The 20,502-nt window shown below is 33.9% G+C and overlaps 1 protein-coding gene across 1 annotated transcript in view; it reads left to right on the plus strand.

Annotated features, from left to right (window-relative positions):
• Nucleotides 1-20,502, plus strand: part of Naa15-16 (N-alpha-acetyltransferase 15/16) — a 396,961-nt gene that overhangs the window by 37,890 nt on the left and 338,569 nt on the right. Inside the window, exons 4-5 of the mRNA XM_090403132.1 lie at nucleotides 8,439-8,527; nucleotides 18,964-19,032. Coding sequence (XP_090259258.1) covers nucleotides 8,439-8,527; nucleotides 18,964-19,032 — 158 coding nt within the window. The remainder of the gene's footprint in view (nucleotides 1-8,438; nucleotides 8,528-18,963; nucleotides 19,033-20,502) is intronic.

Raw genomic sequence — 20,502 nt, forward strand, 5'->3', positions numbered from 1 at the left:
GATCTGGTACTTATCTAATTCCTCAGTTAGCTCCATTTCTTTGCCATTCAGGCTTCTTATGTTGATAGTACCGATCTTTAACTCTGGTGATGTTGAGTTGGTGTGTGTTTTAGGGTTTGTTGTATTGTAAATTGGCAGTGAAGATGTGTCACAACTGTTAGACATAAATAGGCATGCCTATTAAAATAGTAATGGAATTGGAGGTGGGTGCAATTTACTCCAATATATTTGCTATATTTAAGTGAAGCAATAATTTGAAATATCAAAAAGACCAAACTTCAAAGGTTGGTCTTTTTGATATCTTCGAAAACCAAAGCTTGGTTGGGCTATGCTGAATTTGTTCCTTCACTTAAATTAACTATTTAAAAATAATGCAGTTTTCTAATATTCAGTTGTATAAAATCATATTAGTCACAGAAATATTTTCCACTCCTACCCATGAAGAAACTGCCTTGTTCAGATTTGTGGATAATGTGTTTTCCATTTGGTCACATGAGAAAACATTCTACAAAATTTCATATTACATGAAAATTTTATGAATCTGATGGCCATTTGTCATTGTCTGTTCAACCAGTCAGCTTCTTGAGTTCTTTCTACAGTCAGCTGCTGCAACTAGAATAGGATATAATATTTTTCTTTATAAATTGCATCCATGAAACTGGAACCATACCATGTATGAATTAAGAGTTAGATAATTTAGAAACATTTACAAATGTTAGCTATGATGGACATCAAATTTACCCACAACCTGCTGATTAAGAGTGGAGTTGCTATCCACTTAACCAACTAATCCATTTGAATTGTATTCAGAAACAAATTGACACCTCTCAGCCTAGTCAAAACTGAAACATATGCTTGAATTGCCATCCCCATGTTAAAGACACTTTGGATAATATTGTTAGAGCTCTAGATAAATATATCTACAAGTGACTTAAAAATAATTGAGTAAAATTTCTTCCCTTCACTTCTCTTCAAAGAAGGTAGATCAGAACTTGCATATACTATGATTATATGAGTAAAAAACCAAAATCAACCATAGCAGCTCGCTGCAGAGAGAGATTGTTTTATAAATCTTTCACAACCTCCTATGACATCCTTAGTCTAAGCAGAAAGGACCAAATTCTTTTATCAAAGTTTGTTGGACTGTCTTCCTGGTATCTTTCTTCGATAGATTTACATATACAGTAACTTGCTATCATACTAATTGTTAACCTGTTATAAAGTGATCGAAAATGTATGATGTTGAGTTATTGTGTATACATATATAAAAGAAACCATGGTGGCTTCCAGACTTAACACATTCGTTGCCAACTACGAGTATACTCGTAGTGGGTATATGAGCCTCACAAGCCAACTACGAATATACTCGTATGTCGATTACTGCCAGCTACGAGATTACTTGTACTGACCTTGAAGTAGTGAAAGTGCTTGGCGTGTAGTAACAAACTATGCACGAGGAACGTGGCAGCAAATGTGTTAAACAGGGCTTGTGAACACTTGTTCTTCCTAATCATCCCATTGCTCTTATACTGTCATTACATTTATGTTCATTTTATGCCATTGTTTAGTTATTGTTATGTCCCCTCTTCAGATTTATGAAAATATGAAACCTGCATTATTATTGTGTATTTCTATGTTTGCAAAAAAGCATTTAAATATATTTATAATTCATCCCAGGTGTGTGTAAGAGAAGAAATTCTTGTTTTAGACATCTTTACATTATAAATTTTACAAAAGATCTCCAAAACCAAATTTCATCAAAATCCATCCAATGCTGTTGTAAACAATTTGATGAACAAATCATTATTATATAGGCGTATACAGCCTCCTCCCCCCCAAAATATGTAGTATTATTTTTTCCTGAAACAGTATATGGTGGAAGGGACCAGGGGCTTCAGAGTGTTGGATCTGGTAATAGCATCAAAAGGTCTATCTTTAACTGCATTAGCAACTCTACCTCTGATTGGGAAAGCGACCATGCAGCCTTGTTCTGGGAGGTTGCTCAACACGTGGAAATTTCAGTTAAGAAAGGATTTATGCGGAACTACTAAGCTAGCAATTATGACAAACTTATTTCTAACCCAATGCTCAGATCCATAACTTAAAACTAGTTTAAACACTGTCTTGTATGCTACTAGTTTGGTGTTTTGGCTCATTTCTCTCTTATTTCATATAAATTTATTCATCTGGCTACCCAGCATACCAGCTTTGCTTATTCTGTTGTCTATTTCTAGATTTAATTTGCCATCTTCACTAAAAACTATGCCTAAATAGCTGAAATATTTTTTCTTTTTCTATAGCTTCTCCATTTAGAGTGCACCTGAAGTTTTCTATGTTCCTGCCTATTGTCACGGTTTTCGTTTTATTGTTGATTTTTCATGCTGAATTTGTAGCAGCTGTTATGCAATTTAGATAGAGAATCCTTGAGATTTGCACCAGATTTATTTAAGAGTACATCATCTGCATGAAGCAAAGAGCTAAAGTTCTTATCCCTGATTCTAATATCAGGTTCAATGCCATTTTCTTTCATAATGCAGTCCATATAGATGATGAGTAAGATTGGAAATGATGTGCATCCATGTCTTACCCATCATTTTACATCTAACACTCTTCAATTCTAACTGCTGACTTATACTTTGTATAATAATTTATTCTTCTTATTTTTCTCTTCAAGGATTAGGCGTTGACCTATTCTGGCTTCACTGGCTTTCCTTTCCATCTTGCAGCTGGTCTTCCTCTCTCTTTCCCCCCTTTAGTCTATATCTATCCACCTCTTTTGTGGCTAATATCTTTCCATCCTTCCAATTCTCTCTATATTTCTTGATCTTTTGATTCACGCCATAAAATATATAGTTCTTTTGTTGTCTTTATTTCTTATATGGTACAATTTTGTGCACCCTTTGATTGCTCTTAAAAATCTCATCTCTGCAGCTTGTATTTTATTTTCATCTTTTTAACTTTTTTCTTTTTAACTATCCATGTTTCTGAACCATATAATAGTGGTAGTGGCCATTACTTTGTAAAATTTTAGTTGAGTTTCTTGTCTTGTTTTTTTATTCAGTGTCCTTTTAATTGTTTCTGCAGATTTTCTGAAATTTCTTTATTTTTTCATCTATATCTTTATCTTTTAGATATGTTATTATTCAGCCTAAATAATTATACTATATCATCTGTTTTATTATTTTATTTAGATAGATAGATAGATTAGATTTAAATAGGTTTAAATCTATCATTAATAATTTTATAAATATATTCTTTTAAATGTTATATAATAATATATAATTAAAATATTAATTGTTATATTAATAACAAAATATTAATAATGTTTAATTCGTTTTTTTTTTAAACTCTTCCCTTCTTTCTTTCTCTCACCAAAGGTCAGGCTAGTTAACAAAGTAGTTATACTGTAGCTTACTTTTGTGTATTGTTATGTTGCTTGTGTTTTGCTCATACATATTGTATGCATTCCTGATGATGACTTTGATATAGGGCTCAAAACATCTAATGTTATTTTTCTTAATTGTAATTAAAGTAATTGCTCTAACATGTGTGTTTTTGTCTCCATAACTTCTACACAATGAATGTATGAACCTGATAAATGACATTTTAATAGTACCTGAAATCTGACAAGGGTGACGTTGGAATGTGGCATCAACTACCTGACTACTGATCTTCCCCCCCCCCTTTTTTTTTTTATGTCTTGACATAAGAAGATCTAGAAAATGCACAGTTATTAGCATCAACTTTTGTGATGGGTACTGTTAATATAAATCTATAAATCTGCTAGATTTCTGCAATCCCTGATTGTAGAAATCTCATCCATTTATCTTAGCTTAAATTAAAGTTTATGGTTAGTATTGTAAGTATTGCATAATTAGCAAGTTTGGGAAACAGATTATTTTACAATTGAAGTATTTTCCATCAATGACAATTTCAAATAATTTTATAATGTCTGGAGACAAGTCTTTCTTCAATAGTTTTAGTATATGACAACATGATGTTTGTGTAAAACAATGCAATATCCATACTAATCACAGTATATCATGGAGATGAGATGTAGGTGTGCAATTTTGTTTTTAAAATCTTGAGGAGAATTTTTGATATGAGGGAGAATTACCAAAGTTCATAGAAATAATGAAAATTGTTTAGCATGTTTGTAAGTCAGGCTCATAAAAGCAATTATAGTTCAAGATAAAAATGTATGATAAAAAAGCAACTGACACAATGAAAAAGGAAAAGTTGGTCCTTGTTGGGGATCTAAATAGTAGAGTAGGAAATGATTGTGAGACATACAAAAATATTTTGGGAAAATTTGGAGAAAAGAGCAAAGCTAATAATAATGGCAAATATCTGTTGGATTTCTGCTCAGGACATGGACTGGTTATTACTAACACCATGTTCCAACATAAAAATGTGCACAAATTCACATGGAGAGAAGAGGCTAGGAATAAGAAAAGTCTCATTGACTATGTTATTGTTGATAGTGATGTTTTCTCCCTGGTGCAGGACACCAGAGTGTACAGAGGATTTGAAATTGGAAGTGATCACTATTTAGTCTTGAGCAGGATAAAATTGAATTTCATATTGAAAAGAATAACATGTAAGAAAGTTTTAAAGCGAATAAAAGTTGAGCAGCTCTCAGATGTAAACTGTAGACTAAAATACAGAAATATTATTGAAAAGAAAATGAAAGAGTTTGAGAACAGGAATCAAACCTTGGAGATTCAGTGGCAAACTCTGAAGGAAACATTGATTGATTCTGCCAGAGAGGCATGTGGTGAGGTTGTGTGCAAAGATAAAAAAATCAGAACTCCCTGGTGGACACAGGAAGTTAAAGAGGCAGTGAAGGAAAAGAAGAAAGCATATCAAAAGTTCCTGGCAAATAAGTCAGCTTTTACTCTTACAGAATACAGAGACAAATGTAAGAAAGCTAAACAGTGTGTAAAACTAGCTAAACAAAAGTCATGGGAGGACTTTGGCAAGAATATAGAAAATAAATATCAAGAAGGTGGCAAAATATTCTGGAGGTTGTTGAAGAAGCTTAGGAATGGAGGAAAGAGTGCTGTAAAAGGAATTAGAGATGATAAAGGTGAAATGAAAACAGGAGAAAAAGATATCCTTGAAGTATGGAGTAATTACTTTGAAAAACTGCTAAATGAAACAAGCAGTGATGACAGCACAGTGATAAAAAACACTGACCAGGCATGCAGTCAGGAATACATATCCATACTTGAAGTAGAAAAAGCCATCAAAGGCTTGAAATGTGGAAAGGCAGCAGGAGTAGATGATATTCGACCAGAAATGCTGAAGTATGGTGGTATAAGAGTCTTACAGTGGCTGCACTGCATAGTTCAGAAAGCCTGGACAGAGGGACGAATTCCCGATGATTGGAGTAGAGCTCTCATAGTACCCATATATAAAAAGGGAAATAAAACTGAATGTGAGAATTACAGAGGTATTTCCCTACTGAGTGTTCCTGGCAAGATCTATGCAAGTATACTTGAGAAACGGTTGAGAAGAATTGTGGAAGAAAAGCTTGGTGAAGAACAAGCTGGATTCAGGCCAAATAGAGGTTGTCAGGATCAGATCTTCACTTTACGACAAATAGTCGAGAAAGCATGGGAATATAACAAAGATCTGTATTTAAGTTTTGTTGATTTGGAAAAGGCATATGACAAGGTGCCAAGAGAGAAGCTATTCAATACGCTGCAGTTATATGGTGTCAATGGGGCATTATATCAAGCAATACTTAGTCTTTATTTGAGTTGTGAGTCAGCAGTTAGAATTGAAGGAAGTACAGGAAGATGGTTTAATGTTAAATCTGGTGTGAGACAAGGATGTACATTATCCCCTCTGTTATTCATTATCTATGTGGATCACATTATGAAGGAATGTGGTATTAAACCTGATATCAAAATTGGAGATGTTAATGTCAGCTCTTTGCTTTATGCGGACGATGTTATACTTCTAAATAAATCCGCTACAAGTCTGCAAGATTCTCTGACTAAATTGAATAGCTGTTGTAATAGATATGGTATGAAGGTCAGCAATAAAAAGACAAAGACAATGAAAATAGGCAGAATCATTGAAAATGTCAACTGTGTTGTGAATGGAGAACCTGTGGAACAAGTAAAACATTTCAGCTACTTAGGCACAATTTTTACTGAAGATGGTAAACTAAATATAGAAATAGACAACAGAATCAGCAAAGCTGGTATCGTGGGAAGTCAATTGAATAAATTCATATGGAATAAGAAAGAAATTAGTTGGAACACTAAATTAGCTGTATACAAGATTGTGTTCAAACCAATTTTAACTTATGGATCTGAGAGCTGGGTCAGAAGTAAAACACTTGACCAAAGACTAGAGACCGCAGATATGAAAGTCCTGAGAAAGATTAGAGGCGTGAACAGATGGCATCAATGGCAATATCATATTAAAAATGAGGATATTAGGAAAGAACTTGACATTGTCAGCATCCAGGAATGCGTTAGCAGAGCTAATCTGAGATGGTATGGTCACTTAAATAGAATGGGAGAGGAAAGATTAGCAAAACAAGTGTTCTCTGCCAGTTTGGCAGGAAAACGACCCAGAGGAAGACCAAGATATAGGTGGATAGATACGGTACAAAGTGCCTTAGACGATAGAAATATAAGATCTGATAATGTTGGAGCCTTGACAAGTAACAGACTGATTTGGAGGAAAATTGTAGATAGGAAGTTAGTAATGATGTAATTTTTTCATGTAGTACTGTCATATCCTGTACACCCCTTGAGGGTACATGGCAGGAATTTGATGATGATGATGATGATAAAAATGTATATTATAGAAGCTGACTTCTGTGGAAGCATTAAAATTATCAATCATCTCTAGAAATCATATGCAGTTACAAATTAACAGATTAAATGAGCATGTTGAAGAAGTTCCTGGAACAGCTACTAAAGTAGAAACTGTTCACTTTGCTAGACCTCTGAGATTGTATAGTCTCTTGAAAGTCCACATGGCTAATGATACTCTGCTGTGTATTGGACTGTCTCATAAGCTAGCCAATCAACTGTCATTATCCTGTCAGCTTCACTGGTAATCCTACCTCTTATATTCCTTTTAAAAGGGGGATACCTTGTTTGTGGTAGAGGGGGACTTCCCAATGATTGTGCTAGCCCTTTTCATTTGTTCTGGCATTTCTTTTTGACAAATAGACATGTCTTTGTCTGTTATTCTAGTATTCTTTTGTCTCCTTCTCCTTAGTTTTTTTACTGTATTTTTGAAACCACCACCACTGAGATTCAGTGTCCTGCTGCTGTGCAGTATGACCATGGACATCTGATGGGGGGGGGGAATCCTAGTAATCTTGAACTGCTTTTGGCCTTTGTTTTGGGAAAATGAGTGGTCCTAGATGGCCCAGCTACAATCAATCAGCTGCAAGGATCATTGGTGTGGGGCAGTAATTCTCTTTCCCTATGTCCATAAAAATAGCTTAGTACCTGCTGTGGTGTCAGTAGGTGTCTAGGGAAGCTCTGATGTTCCACTTTCAAGCTCATTCATTTCTTGCTGGATAGTGGCATTCATGTGTGGCTCTATGGTTAGTAGGTGGGGAGCTCTGGTGTTGAATTTTCTCTTAATTTGAGAATGAGTCTTTCATTCTCTAATTTATCAAACCTCTATAGAAACCATAGCAACATCAACAGACAGCAAGAACAATAAACAGAAAACATTAGAGTTGCATACAGTCACATTTGGAAGGGTTTACAGATCTCTAAAATCAGTAAAAAGAATTCCTTTAGGAAACATGCTTGCAAAACATCCTCCCAGAAACAATCAAAGCAATTCATGTTTGCAACATCAGTAAGAGGAATGCCAATCATGGTGACTACACAAAATTTTTCTCAAGGAGTAACATCAGAGCAGGATCTCGTTAATTTTCCTGATGAGATTTGCACTGGTTAAAAAATCAACAAATGACAGCAGTAAGAAAAATGCTCATATATGGGGATGGTATACTTGTATCATCTGGCCATCCTCACATTTAACACCTCTAAAACCCCAACAACATTGAAAGCAAGGAATCTCAGTTGCTCTCTTAGGATCTATATTCCAACCTTTTTATGCTTCTTTAAAATGTACTAGAAAGTTTTTTTTTTCCCCCTCAACTCTTATTGATCACTTAACTAAGCTCATTTTTAAACTACCTAGCTATAACTGTCACACATCTGTCTGGCTGATATGAACTCACGGTATTATCTGTTGGTGATATGCAAAAGCTGTGCAGCATTTTTTTTATAAATATACACTTACTATTAAAATAGAAGAACAGCAAGTTTAATTCTTTAAAAATCTAAATAAATAAATAAATAAAGCTAGTAGGGGGATGAAGGATTTATATGTGATGCCTCTCTTGCATTTTAAACATTTTGATAATTTTCCTTAAAGTTATTTAGGTTGGCATGTTTATGGTTTATTACAACGGTCAGACAGAAAATATGATGAGGCCATCAAGTGCTATAGAAATGCCTTAAAATGGGACAAGGTGAGTCCTGTTTTGTATTATTAATAGAATGTGATGGAATTTTTCATAAATTTTGAAATTTAGAATTGTTATTTAGAGCAGTATTTCTTCCCCACCTCAAAGCCTCATGGTGGCATTGTTAAGCGGTGGAAGGAAAGCTAAATACATAAATGCTAATTTATGTGAATAATTATGTGTGATCATGTAACTCTCTAGCTTAATATATCTCTTAATGATTTGTAACCAAATAGATAATAATAACAGGATTCTAGCTTTGATGTAGTTTTTTTTTTTTCACCACAGGTCATGCTATTTGTTTTAATGGTTGACCAAATTACTGTGACTAGATTGTAACTAGCTTGTTTCTTTGTGTATGTACATGTATATACTCCAGATGTGATGAACTTGATATTGAAGGTCGAAATGTTGAGTGATTATTTTGGTTTATATTAAACTGAAGTTTTACTATAACATGATAGTTGTTTCCATAATTTTGTAATAATGAATGCTGATCACCATGTAACTATGAAGGAAAGGATCTACATCTTCTAAAATAATTACATAATACATTAAGTATTGTGTCATCTTTTTTTTCATGTGACTCCTGCCTGTGAAAGGTTTTTGCAAACCTACAGTACATTTGTACCATGGGTGAGCTAAAGATTTTTTCCCCTTATTTTATTAATTCATTTTATATATATTTTTAATTTTATTTATTTTATACATAGTCAGAAACCCTGATCTAGATACAAAACGTGGAACTTTTTGCCAAGCCACTTTAAGCCTCTAATAAGTGGGCAGTAGTCTTGCATCAGGAGATGAAATTTATCTCCCACCTAAACAATCACAAAAATCTATGTTCACAGCAGAATTTGAACCTTGTTGGTCAGAGAGCAAGTATGTTAACCACTCAGCCAACCAGGCCATGGATGTAGGATTTTGAAACACTTTAAAATCCTACATCCATTTCAAAGGAATGAAAACATCAGTAGAATGCTGGTGCAGGAAGTAGCTTCTGCTAACATCAATTACTGGACAACAGCTTCAAAGCCTGTCTTGCTGAAACTCGTTTTTGTTTAAAACCTACATGTTTCAAGAGCTTTCATAGCACAGTCAGTTTTGCCAGTGCCCTTTGGTTGGAACTGAATTGAGTTCTTTCAATTTCCATCTAGGACATGAAGAATCTTTATTAGGGCTTTTCAACTGAATATGAGTTAGCAGGTCTTATAGAAAGATGGAATGGTTTTTTATCCTGCAGAACAGGTAAACTGGCTGAAGAATACTTGCAATTGACAGGCATAATACACTGCATGGTGTATTATTATTATTATTAACTGCCATATCAGTGCATTAGGTTTCAAAGAAAGCCAAGTCATTTGACCATGACAGGCCATTGAGCCTAACACACAAGTAGAAAAAGAGAAACTTGACTCTCACTATAGCAAACACCATTACAACAAACTATTGTAAAGCCCAAAGTCCTATAAAGCATAATCTGATGTAGAGAAAATTCACTGTTACCAGACTATTCTGTAGTCTATATGAGACTTCCATAGTGAAAGTTGTCTGTACAGTTTCTCAATTGATGTACATGACATTTAGATAGTAATATAAGTTTACATTTTTGCTTAGTTTATCTGCAATTTTTTTTTTTTTTTTACATTAATCTGTTTGTCAGGTCTCCAGTATTGTCAGATTTCATTTTATTTTCCCAAGTCCCTGCAAGCTACATCAGTCCTGCTAGATCATATTCTTCTTTCTGATCTTTTGCTTGCTAGTCAAATATGTTTTCCAGCTTGGCTTATTTCTCTTATTGTAACCTTTCCTTTCCTATTTTGACATGTCACCCTAGATGGGTTCTACCTAAACATTTTTTAATGATAATGATGTCATGTTTCTAACATCTTCATTTTTAATATGATTCTGCCAGTAATACCATCTGTTCATTTCACTACCTTTTTCATTTCTAACCCAAATTTTAAATCCATAAGTTAAACTGGTTGGAAAACACACTCTGTACATTGATTTCAATTTTTGCTAATTTATTTCCACCTAAATGTATACATCAGATTCCCCATCACACCAGCTTTACTTATTCTGTTATCTGTTTCCATATTTAATTTTTTGTCTTCACTAAAAATTCTTCCACAGCTGAAATGCATTTTCTTTTCTCTAGGTTACATTGAGAATGTAATTAATGAAAAACATTGGTAATTATTTTCATAAGAAAGTAAGAGTTTTTTAAGATTATAAAATTATCTACCTAAAGAACTGAGTTGATTATCTTCCATTTTGATATCTGGCTTATTGCTATTTTCCTTCATTATGTGGTTCATATAGATGGTGAACAATAGTGATGATAGCATGCATCCTTTAAATATTAAATACAATTTGAGTGTGGATTTTATGTTCGTATAGCATTACTGCAGTAAACTAATGGAATAAAACAAATAATTTTGAATAATTCTTTATTACAAACTGTAACTAATTATATATTAGTTACAGTTTTATGTGGTATTCATCAGACAATTTTTTCCTCTTAGTGTTAGCTTTATTATGGATATCCAGATAGGATTAACTGTTTATCAGAGCATTAATTAGGTGAAATTAATGTGAAATAAAGTTATTTGAGCATCCCAGTCAGTCTCCTAATACATAAGGAGAAGATAAGTTGGTATAATGAGATTACTTCTGATGTGATCAACCATTCTGAATTATAGAATTTAAATTATGTAAAACTTTCATATCTTCATATTTTAACATTTTAGCTATCATTACTTTAAATATTTAAATCTGCAAAAGCACATTTCAGGTTTTTTGATAGTTTTTTCTCCTCCTCCAGTACTAAAATATACCGATGATTGTATCCTTGTTATTGCTATCATATTTCTGTTGCTGTGTACTTGGTACTTATTTAATACTGTTCAAAGTAATTACCTCAGATGCTGAGGTAGTTAGTACACCCTCCAACCAACAGGCTGTGAGTTTGAATCCCACCATGGAGATGGAGGAATGCCTTTAGATCAAAGATGAATTTCATTACCTGGTGTGAGACAACCACTCTACTTATTGAAGTTTTATTATTATTATTATTTTGTTATTTTATACCTTCACAATGAAATCGGTGCTACAATACTGTGGTCTTATATGTAGGGCCAGAAGAGGCCTAAGTCCCTATGGTATCATGTGTTATCTAACTCCAGATCAGGAGAATTTAAGTCATTCTCTGTTAAGTTTTTCATGTTGCCTGTTTATTCTCTAAGACGTGCAAAGAAAGTATCTTGAAATCAGCTCCAAGAGTCCAAAGCTTAGTAAGTCTATATAATTTTTCTGATGCTATAAACCTTCAAAGGATACAGTTCCAGAGGTAATTTTGGTATGATTTGGTGTTCTCAAAGTAGACACACCAAGTCTCGGTTTTCCACAGTAGGCAAGTTCTCATGGTGGAGGGCAGTGAGTGGTTTTCTGGGACCTGCAATTGCTATGCCAGTAACTTATATCTTATCTTTACCGCAAGGTCAAGCTTCTACAATCCTATATTAGTTCATTAATGAGTTCCACTGCTTTTATCCAACCATTTATTTTTTAATCCATTTTCAGTTGTTATTGTTGTTGTCAAGTCCATTGAAGAACTTCTAGAGATGACCGTGGATCTGTAGAACAGCTTTGGCAATCTGTTGAACTTTGATGGAGTAAAGCTTTTCTCTAGGGTTATTGTCAATTTTCTGTATAGCAGCAGCAATTGTTGGACAAGAATAGATATGGATAGGTGTTAGTTTGACTCCTGGACAGTTCTTGCATGATTCATAGATCCTACTACCGTCTGGCTGTATTTTTATTCCTTTAAAATGTTCCCTCCTCAGTCTGGCGATGATTGTAATTATCTCTCTATTTTCATTAATTTCACTGATTTCATTCTTCTTCTTCTTGATAGTTGTTTTCAATCTTATTTTTGTGACAGAGTTAGCATCAGTTAGTGATAGTGGATGTAATTTTTGAGGTAAGTATCTTGCTTCTTTGGCTAGTCTGTCTGCTCTTTCATTGCCTTCAATATTTACATGAGCTGGTATCCATTGCAGTGTACAGTTCTTATTTTTTAAATGTAAAGTTGTTAGTAGTTCATGAATTTCCTGTGTAAGTTTTGTTTTTCCATTTTTTTAATCCCTCTAGTGCAGATTTTGAGTCGCTGTAGATGGATTTGAGAGATAGAATTTGAGAGCTGTTTGTTTGGCTGTTAATCTATTTTCAGTAACCCACACTATAGCATTGTGTTTTCTGATACATATTTTCGCTACTTTACCAAAGTTTCGCTACTCTGACAGCCTGCTCTTTGGTTTAGTCCTGATTAAATCTGCATATTCAAATCCAGGTAGGAGGCAATTCCCATACAGTAGGTTGAAAAAATTCCATATTTGGTATCTAGAGCAGGGTTTTCTGATTATCTAACTCTTATCCCATCCACAGTACTTAATACTAAGGATTGTGGGATGTGACAGCCTTTCATGGCTGGGATATTATCTTTATGACTTTCATTGCTTTTGCAGTGGTCTTTACTCTTTATCTGTTACTGAGCTTTCTTAAACTAGCTTAAACATTTTACATGTTTAAGCTAGTTTATCCTATATTATCCTATATTCTTTTCAAAATCTTCTATATCTTGTTCAGTCAGTTTTACATATAACTTTGTATAAAACAAATAACTTCTGTCAATGCACCTGTTGATTTGCATATCCAGGAACCTTCTTCTGACTAAGTCAATTAGGGTTTTCTTCAAATTTTGTCATTCTAGTCAAGTTTTGTTCTTTGGTAACCAAAGAACAAAACAGTCTATAACTCATCTCAGAAATGCTCCAACGTTTTCAGAGTAATTATAACTACAATCTCTCTCATTTTGTCTTTTATAAATATGTATAATGGTATATATGAAACAAAGGTAATCATAAAGTGGTTTTCAACCAGATATTCTGGAAATGAGCATCCTATTATATAATGGTGCTAGTGAGTTTTTGAATTATTTTCTAGAGTATTTTCACTATTTATTTCTGTTTTTTAAACTTAAATGTCTGTAACATATTGTATTACATTTAATGGATAAGACAGCAGGAATGAATTAAAGTTTGTTAATAAACTAAGAGCTAATATTTCTCAAGTTTTTGGTAGCAATTTCAGAGCCATTTTGGACATTGTAAACAATTAACAATTATAAAATCATATAAATTCATGTTTAGATGATTAGTGAATTATGGTAATAGGAATTAATTAGATTTACTGTATATTAGTCTTCTGGGCAACTGTTTTTGAAATATAAGAAATAGACATTGAATCGGTTTTATTCAGAATGGGCTAGTAGAAAATTTCATAGGATTCTTTAGATGAGCTTGTAAACCTATAAGAATTGTAATATTTATTGTTGTTGTTGTTGTTATTATTATTATCTGAGTCCTCCAGGGAGTCAAGGACTCATTGAGGGAGACTATAAATCACCCAAATCAGCTGTCATACCTTCCCTAGATGCACTCACTACCCTTAAAGGCAAACTATTCCACTCACTCACCACTCTGTGAGAGCAAAACCTAGCTCTTACCCCTTTTTTGACTATGAACAAACTTAACTTCCATGGATGTCCAAGTGTTCTCTCCCCACCTTCCATATAACAAAAAATTTCATCAGATAATATCCTATAACACCCATTCAAAAGTTAATAGACCTCAGTCATATCACCCCTCTTTCTCCTGTTAACCAAAGTCTGTAATATAGATTGAGAGTAATCCACATACTCTCAATCTATTCTCATAATCTGGATATAATCTTTGTGACTCTTCTTTGCACCCTTTCCAGAGCTTCTTTATCCCTTTGGAATCCAAGAGATCAAATCTGCACCTAATAATCCAGGTGTGTGGTCTTATCAAAGCCTTATATATGCCAATATCCCTTGCCTCTTCAGTTTCTTACAGCATAACTCCCTCTAATATAACATGCTGCTGGAAATCTCATCACGCTGAAGTGCATAACTTTACACTTGCTAACATTATTTTCCAGCCTATTCAAATCATTTTGTAAGTGCTGAATATCAGTAGCATCCCTGATTGCCCTGCATATCTTCACATCATCTGCCATCTGCAAACAATTGCACATCTAATGTTAAGCCCTGCTGATGTCATTAATGTATAGATTGAACAATAATGTGGGTGTGAATAAAGTGGGTATGAACTTTATACCGCTTTTTGATATATCTGTCAACATCCCCTGATCCAAGTCAAGAGTTTATATTCCAATCCCATATCCAGTTTATGCAACAGCCTTTTGTATGGTATCCTATCAAATGCCTTAGAAAAATCCAACATTATCATAGTATATCCATTCTCTTTATCCAACTTGGCTGTAAAAGGATCCATGTTAGTTAAGTTGTGATCTGTGTTAATACCATGCTCGCCTATTCCAGACTTACCAAGTGTATGGTGTAATTCATATGTTCTTAATGGCTAACTTCACCAAACAGCAAAATTAACCATATTACTTAATTGAGGCTTCACTAGCATCGATGCTATAGGTGTTCTTTTTGGTATTAAGAAACAAGGAGGAAAGTTTTTTAACCTGAGAAATTGAATCTTTATAACATGTTAGCTACTTTTTCAGAAAGATCTTTAATCTCTACAAAAATAATCCTATTATGATTTTCTTATAAAACTGTCTGGGTTGATAATGATTGAGTACTTTGTTAATAATAAATATTTTGTGGCCATTAAAACAGATCTCTCTCTCTCTCTCTCTCTCCCACACTAGATGAATCATGTGAATCAATTTATATGTCTGCCAGTAAATTTGGGCTTTCTCTAGAAAAATGACATGTCAGATTACCAGGAAAAGATACAGTATTATCTCTGTAAGTTCTGTGGTAAATTTTATGCATCACTGAATGCTGTTAATCTTATAAAGGAAATTTTAAAGATCATTCTAAAAGCAAGACCAAGTGACAGAAACATCACCTTCAAACCAACAGCAAACATAAGGTTCAGTAAACACAGCAATAAAAGTCTGGTGCCTCAAATTGAATCACATAAAAATTGGCTAGATTTGGTGAAATAGTGTTGTCCATGGCTGTTCCTTCAAGTTGTTTGATAATATTTTCCTTTTTGAATAAAGTTACTTGATTTCATAACAAATTCAATAAGTTTTAAAATATCAGAAGAAAATTTATTTTTTAAGATTTGAAGAGTATCCTGCCATGATATAAACAACACAGGAACAAACTTACTTAAATTACTACTTTTTTCAGTTGTCTTCTACCTGATGATGGAAGTGGATTGACTCCTCCTATAAAGCTCATGCCACTTGTTTTGAGTTCTAGCTAGTACATTGGAATTATTCCATCCTATTCCTTTCTTTTTCAGTATGTTTTAGATATTCCTCTTCCATTTATTTATTTAGTGTATGGCATAATAAAGACACATGACATCAAAATATATAAATACATATTTGTGCAGACAATAAAAATGAAACAAGTAATGCACAGATACAAATATCAGGTAAAAAAAAGTCTAAAATTTTAAGTCTAGTTCAGATAGCCAATCAAGAGCTGAAGGATCTGCCTCAAAAAAGTCTCTCAGATCACCAGGGTAGGCTCTTATGCTGCAGTTCTCCACAATGTGACGGAGAGTTCGATAGTGACGGAGAGTTGTACACCACCTAATGTACAACTCTCCGTCACTATCGAACTCCACCACTACTCTACTACCAATCAACTACATCAGTGATATCTACTGCCCAGCACCACCACCACCACAAGTATTTTTTGTCTGTAAATTGCATGTGTTCTGAACAGCCGATTTGTCTGTATGCGGGATGAAAAACCCCGAGTTTCCAGGAGAAAAAACCCTGTTACCCCTGTATGAGATCGGCTAACTCATCTTCAATTGAAAAAGTCCATATAAATATTCCTCCCGTCATGACGGGAATCGAACTCGGGCCGTTTCCAATTGAAGGGTGCAATGTACCATCGTTCTTCCAATTGCGCTACGGAGGCACTTATATAATATATATAAAACATAATCAGCCAGCAAAGGTTGGTCGATTGGTAGAGCCTCTGCTACTAATGGCTCAGCAAAAAGTTAAGCAAGTTTGAGCACGGTTAGTAGTTGGAAGGGGTTCAATTGTTCGATGCTGTTGGCACACTCTTCCTCAATGAGTCTTTGGACTCCCTGGAGGTGTCACATAATAATAATAATAATAATTGTGAGTGCAGTATAGCTAATGAGGGATGACCTCTTGTTTTTGATCATTATCTTCATGTACCTGTTTGTTACTGAATTAAACTATTCATTTACAATTTCTGCAAAAGCTTTTATTGTTTCCTCTCATATCATACTTTTCACAGAATGCATAAAAATTCATCATATAGTTTTTGAGTTATTGTCGTTTGTTCTTTAATTTATGGAAACCAGTATATAAGACTATGACTCACAACTGTAAAGCAGTACTGGGATTTTAAACTGAATCGTAAAATGTCAAGTTTGTTTTCCTTCTTATTTCTTTTTTTTTTTTTTTAAATTCCTATTTGGCATGTAGTGCAACCTTTCTACTCATCAATTCTCCTGATGAGTTTTGTGATTTTACTCTTTTGATTGAGAGCTGATCCTAAATATTTAAAGTTAGCCACTTGTTCTATAATTTTATCTAGAGTTTCATTCCAAAGATTTATACTGAAGAACTTGTTCTGGTTTTGCTAATAATAATACCATATCATCAGTGAAAGCTAATTCTGAGAATTCCACAGGTTTCATTAGCCAGTTTCTTATCTGAAATAGTTTGTGTTTCCTCTGTAGAACTTGGCAATATTATCCGTCACTACAGTAAACAACAGTGGACTGAGTGTGCATCTCTGTATTACTTCTGCTGTTGTGACAAATTTCTCTGATTTGCTATTGCTATTTTTTACATAGTTTTGACAGTTTTGGTAGAGTCTTTGAATTCCTTGGATAAAACTTTCTTTCATGTAGTACTTGATGGCTTTTTTTCAATCGATGAAAAACAAGTGAGCATCTTTCTTGTGTTCTATTATTTTCTCACTTTTTATATCAGCTTTGCACATGAAAGGGCCCAAGCCCTATGACATGACTGATGTTTGTGTGTTGTGTTTGGGCAGGCAGGTTAGAGAGTAGGAAGAAATTGGTTCATGTGTTTCTTGAAGAACTGAGGGCATAATCTTTGGAGGAAACAGTATGGGAAATACTATTCTCATGAGCAGAAGAATATAGAATGGAGAAGAAGGGTGAGAAGTTAGTTCAACAAGTTTGGGGTTGAACTGTATATGGTTGTTGATTAGCAACTGTTTGTATTCGTACAAGATTAGAGGAAAAGGGATGGATGGTAGTCACCAGTTCAAGGAGCAGTGTCCATGGAAATACTTTCATCTGTTTTTCCTAAGGATCAACTTCATCCTCTTGCACATCTTGGAATGTATAAAGTTCCCCATGCTTGGAGCTTGGCCTACTTTTGTGAACAGATTGGCTGATCTGTTAACATCCACCTTGAAGAACACAAGATTGTGGTCAGGACTAGCAAACCATGCTGTGGATGTTCCTTCACAGGATTAAATGGAAGAAGATAACCGTGCTACACAGAATTCACTGCAAGTCATAGAGATAGTTTTTAGCATCATTATCATTGAACCACTCCCTTAACTTCAGCAAGTATGATTATGAGATCTGAGAGAGAGAGAGAGAGAGAGAGTGCCATTCTGAGAATAAAATAGCATGACCTTCTTCAGATTAACTTCATTGTCCATGTTAGGACATTCTTTCCTTTTCAGTTATAATTTGAATTGTTTTTATAACATTCTAATTGAGTGTTTGTCACCACAGTTGTAATTTGTGCTTTGATGATGCTGGTTAGAAAACCAGCAGATATTAACAAGTTTAATAAATTAATTAATTGTTGTTTCTTCTTCTTTTTACGGTGCACTGTTATGAAACCAACACGTTAGCCTTTTTGTATGAATTGCTGGCCTAGTGGATAGTATGTTTGTTCTCCATCCAGTAGGTGGTGAGTTTGAATCCCACTGTGAGCACAAATATGGGTGAATGTCTTTAGCCTGTAGATGAATTTATTTCACTGCTTGGTGTGAGATCATTGCCTTGCTTGTTAGAGGTCTGAAGTGGCTGTAAAAATTCCATGTTTAGTCTCTAGAGCATGGTGTCTAGATGACCTAACCCTTAGCCCACCATGGTAATGACACATGTATTTTAGATTTACAACCTTTTGTGGGTGAGATTCACATAAAAAATATGATGATTCTTTCAGCATTCTAACTCTTAAAAAACAAGGCTAAAAAAAGCTATAATGTAATTTAGTTTAGTGAAATTTAGAGTTAAGAATTTTATGAAGTAACTTATAAAATAATAACAGAAATTTTTAACCTGAATTGATTATGCTATTTATCTTCTTTTGTTTTTAATCAGGACAACATCCAAATCTTGAGGGATTTATCATTATTACAAATTCAGATGAGGGATTTAGAAGGTTATAGGGTAAGTAATTTTATCAATGATAATTTGAGATAATTATATTTATTAAAATATTTTCAATGCAGGGTTTTTACAATATTAGGCATATCCTATCTGTTATTAGAATATTAGGCATATCCTATCTGTTATTAGAATATTAGGCATATCCTATCTGTGATTCCTTCTAACCAAGTAGTGAGTTTCCAGTTAAAAGCCTCATAATAAATCTGAATTGAAATTCAAAAGAAAGTTGCATATAGTCAACAAAATAAAAAAGGAGGTATTTTACATAAGCAGAAATTAGTTTCAGTTGACACTATTGCTATTCTCCTCATCCTATGTCACAATACCATCACTATAAAATTGGAAGAATTCTAATTCCACTACCCCCCCCCCCCCCAAAAAAAAAACAAAAAAAAACTGAATTAGTACATCTCAGGTGGAAAGATGATAAACTTCTCATGTAGTTGACATGCATAATATACCTGTTTCATTTGCCTTAACTGCCTGCACTATACTAGAAAAGGAGTGCGATTTAAAAGGTCTGCTGATTAGTGTTTATTACCTCTACTAAGTTTCACTTTCTTGTGTGGTGCTTCCTCGTGGTGGTGGTGGGGGGGGGGTGATAAATGTTATAATCAAAACCAACTGCAACATTCAAACAACAGTAATAGACTTGTTTAGACTTTCAAGTGAGGTTTCCAGATTATGTAGAATAAATAAATAAAAATTAAAAAAAATAATAATAAATACTTCCTGTAATACTAAAGTTAAGATGAAAAGTATTATGTCCATCATATCTTCACTTCATGTGATTGAGATGTTTGATGAGCAAGGATTACACCTGTTTTATTATAAGTCCTTGATTGTAATATGTAAAATTTCAGAAGTCTAAATTTCCAGGTGCAACAATTGTAAGTGATATAGGCCATCTTGACTTGCACTTAATAATCTTCATTTGCTTTTGAAAAACAAGCCCCATCTTATGTTTTCTTTTCTTTTTCATATCTTTTATGTTCTGGGGTGCAGATTTCCTCAAAGTAGTGAGACAACCAACAAGGAAAAGAATTGTGAGCTGAGTGATATGAAAAAAAAGTCATATCATTCAGCCTTTAGGCCAAACTTCAAGTGAATTTCATTTATTTGATTCCATAAAGTGTCATGTATGTGGGCATAACTTTAATACTGATAATACTTGAATACAATCAGATCATATTCTGGTTGTATTGAAATTTACTTGATTACTTTAATCTCACTTGAGTATGGTGAAAACATCACTGTTTAAGACATTGGTTATGGAAGACATTTATGCTCGAATGATTCAAGCACAGAATTCTTAAATGAAGAAGGAAGAGAGAGATGGAACGTAATGTCATCAGCACAACTATGGATGGGATTTGTGAGCAGCATGAATAGGTCATTGATGCATTGTGGATGAAAGAACAGAACACTGATGAGATGAAACTATCTGCTATGATATGCACTAAATGACCA

The sequence above is a fragment of the Typopeltis vanoorti genome, chromosome 13 (assembly GCF_054136105.1).
Source record: "Typopeltis vanoorti isolate ZY-2024b chromosome 13, IOZ_Tvanoo_1.0, whole genome shotgun sequence".
Lineage (NCBI taxonomy): Eukaryota > Metazoa > Arthropoda > Arachnida > Uropygi > Thelyphonidae > Typopeltis > Typopeltis vanoorti.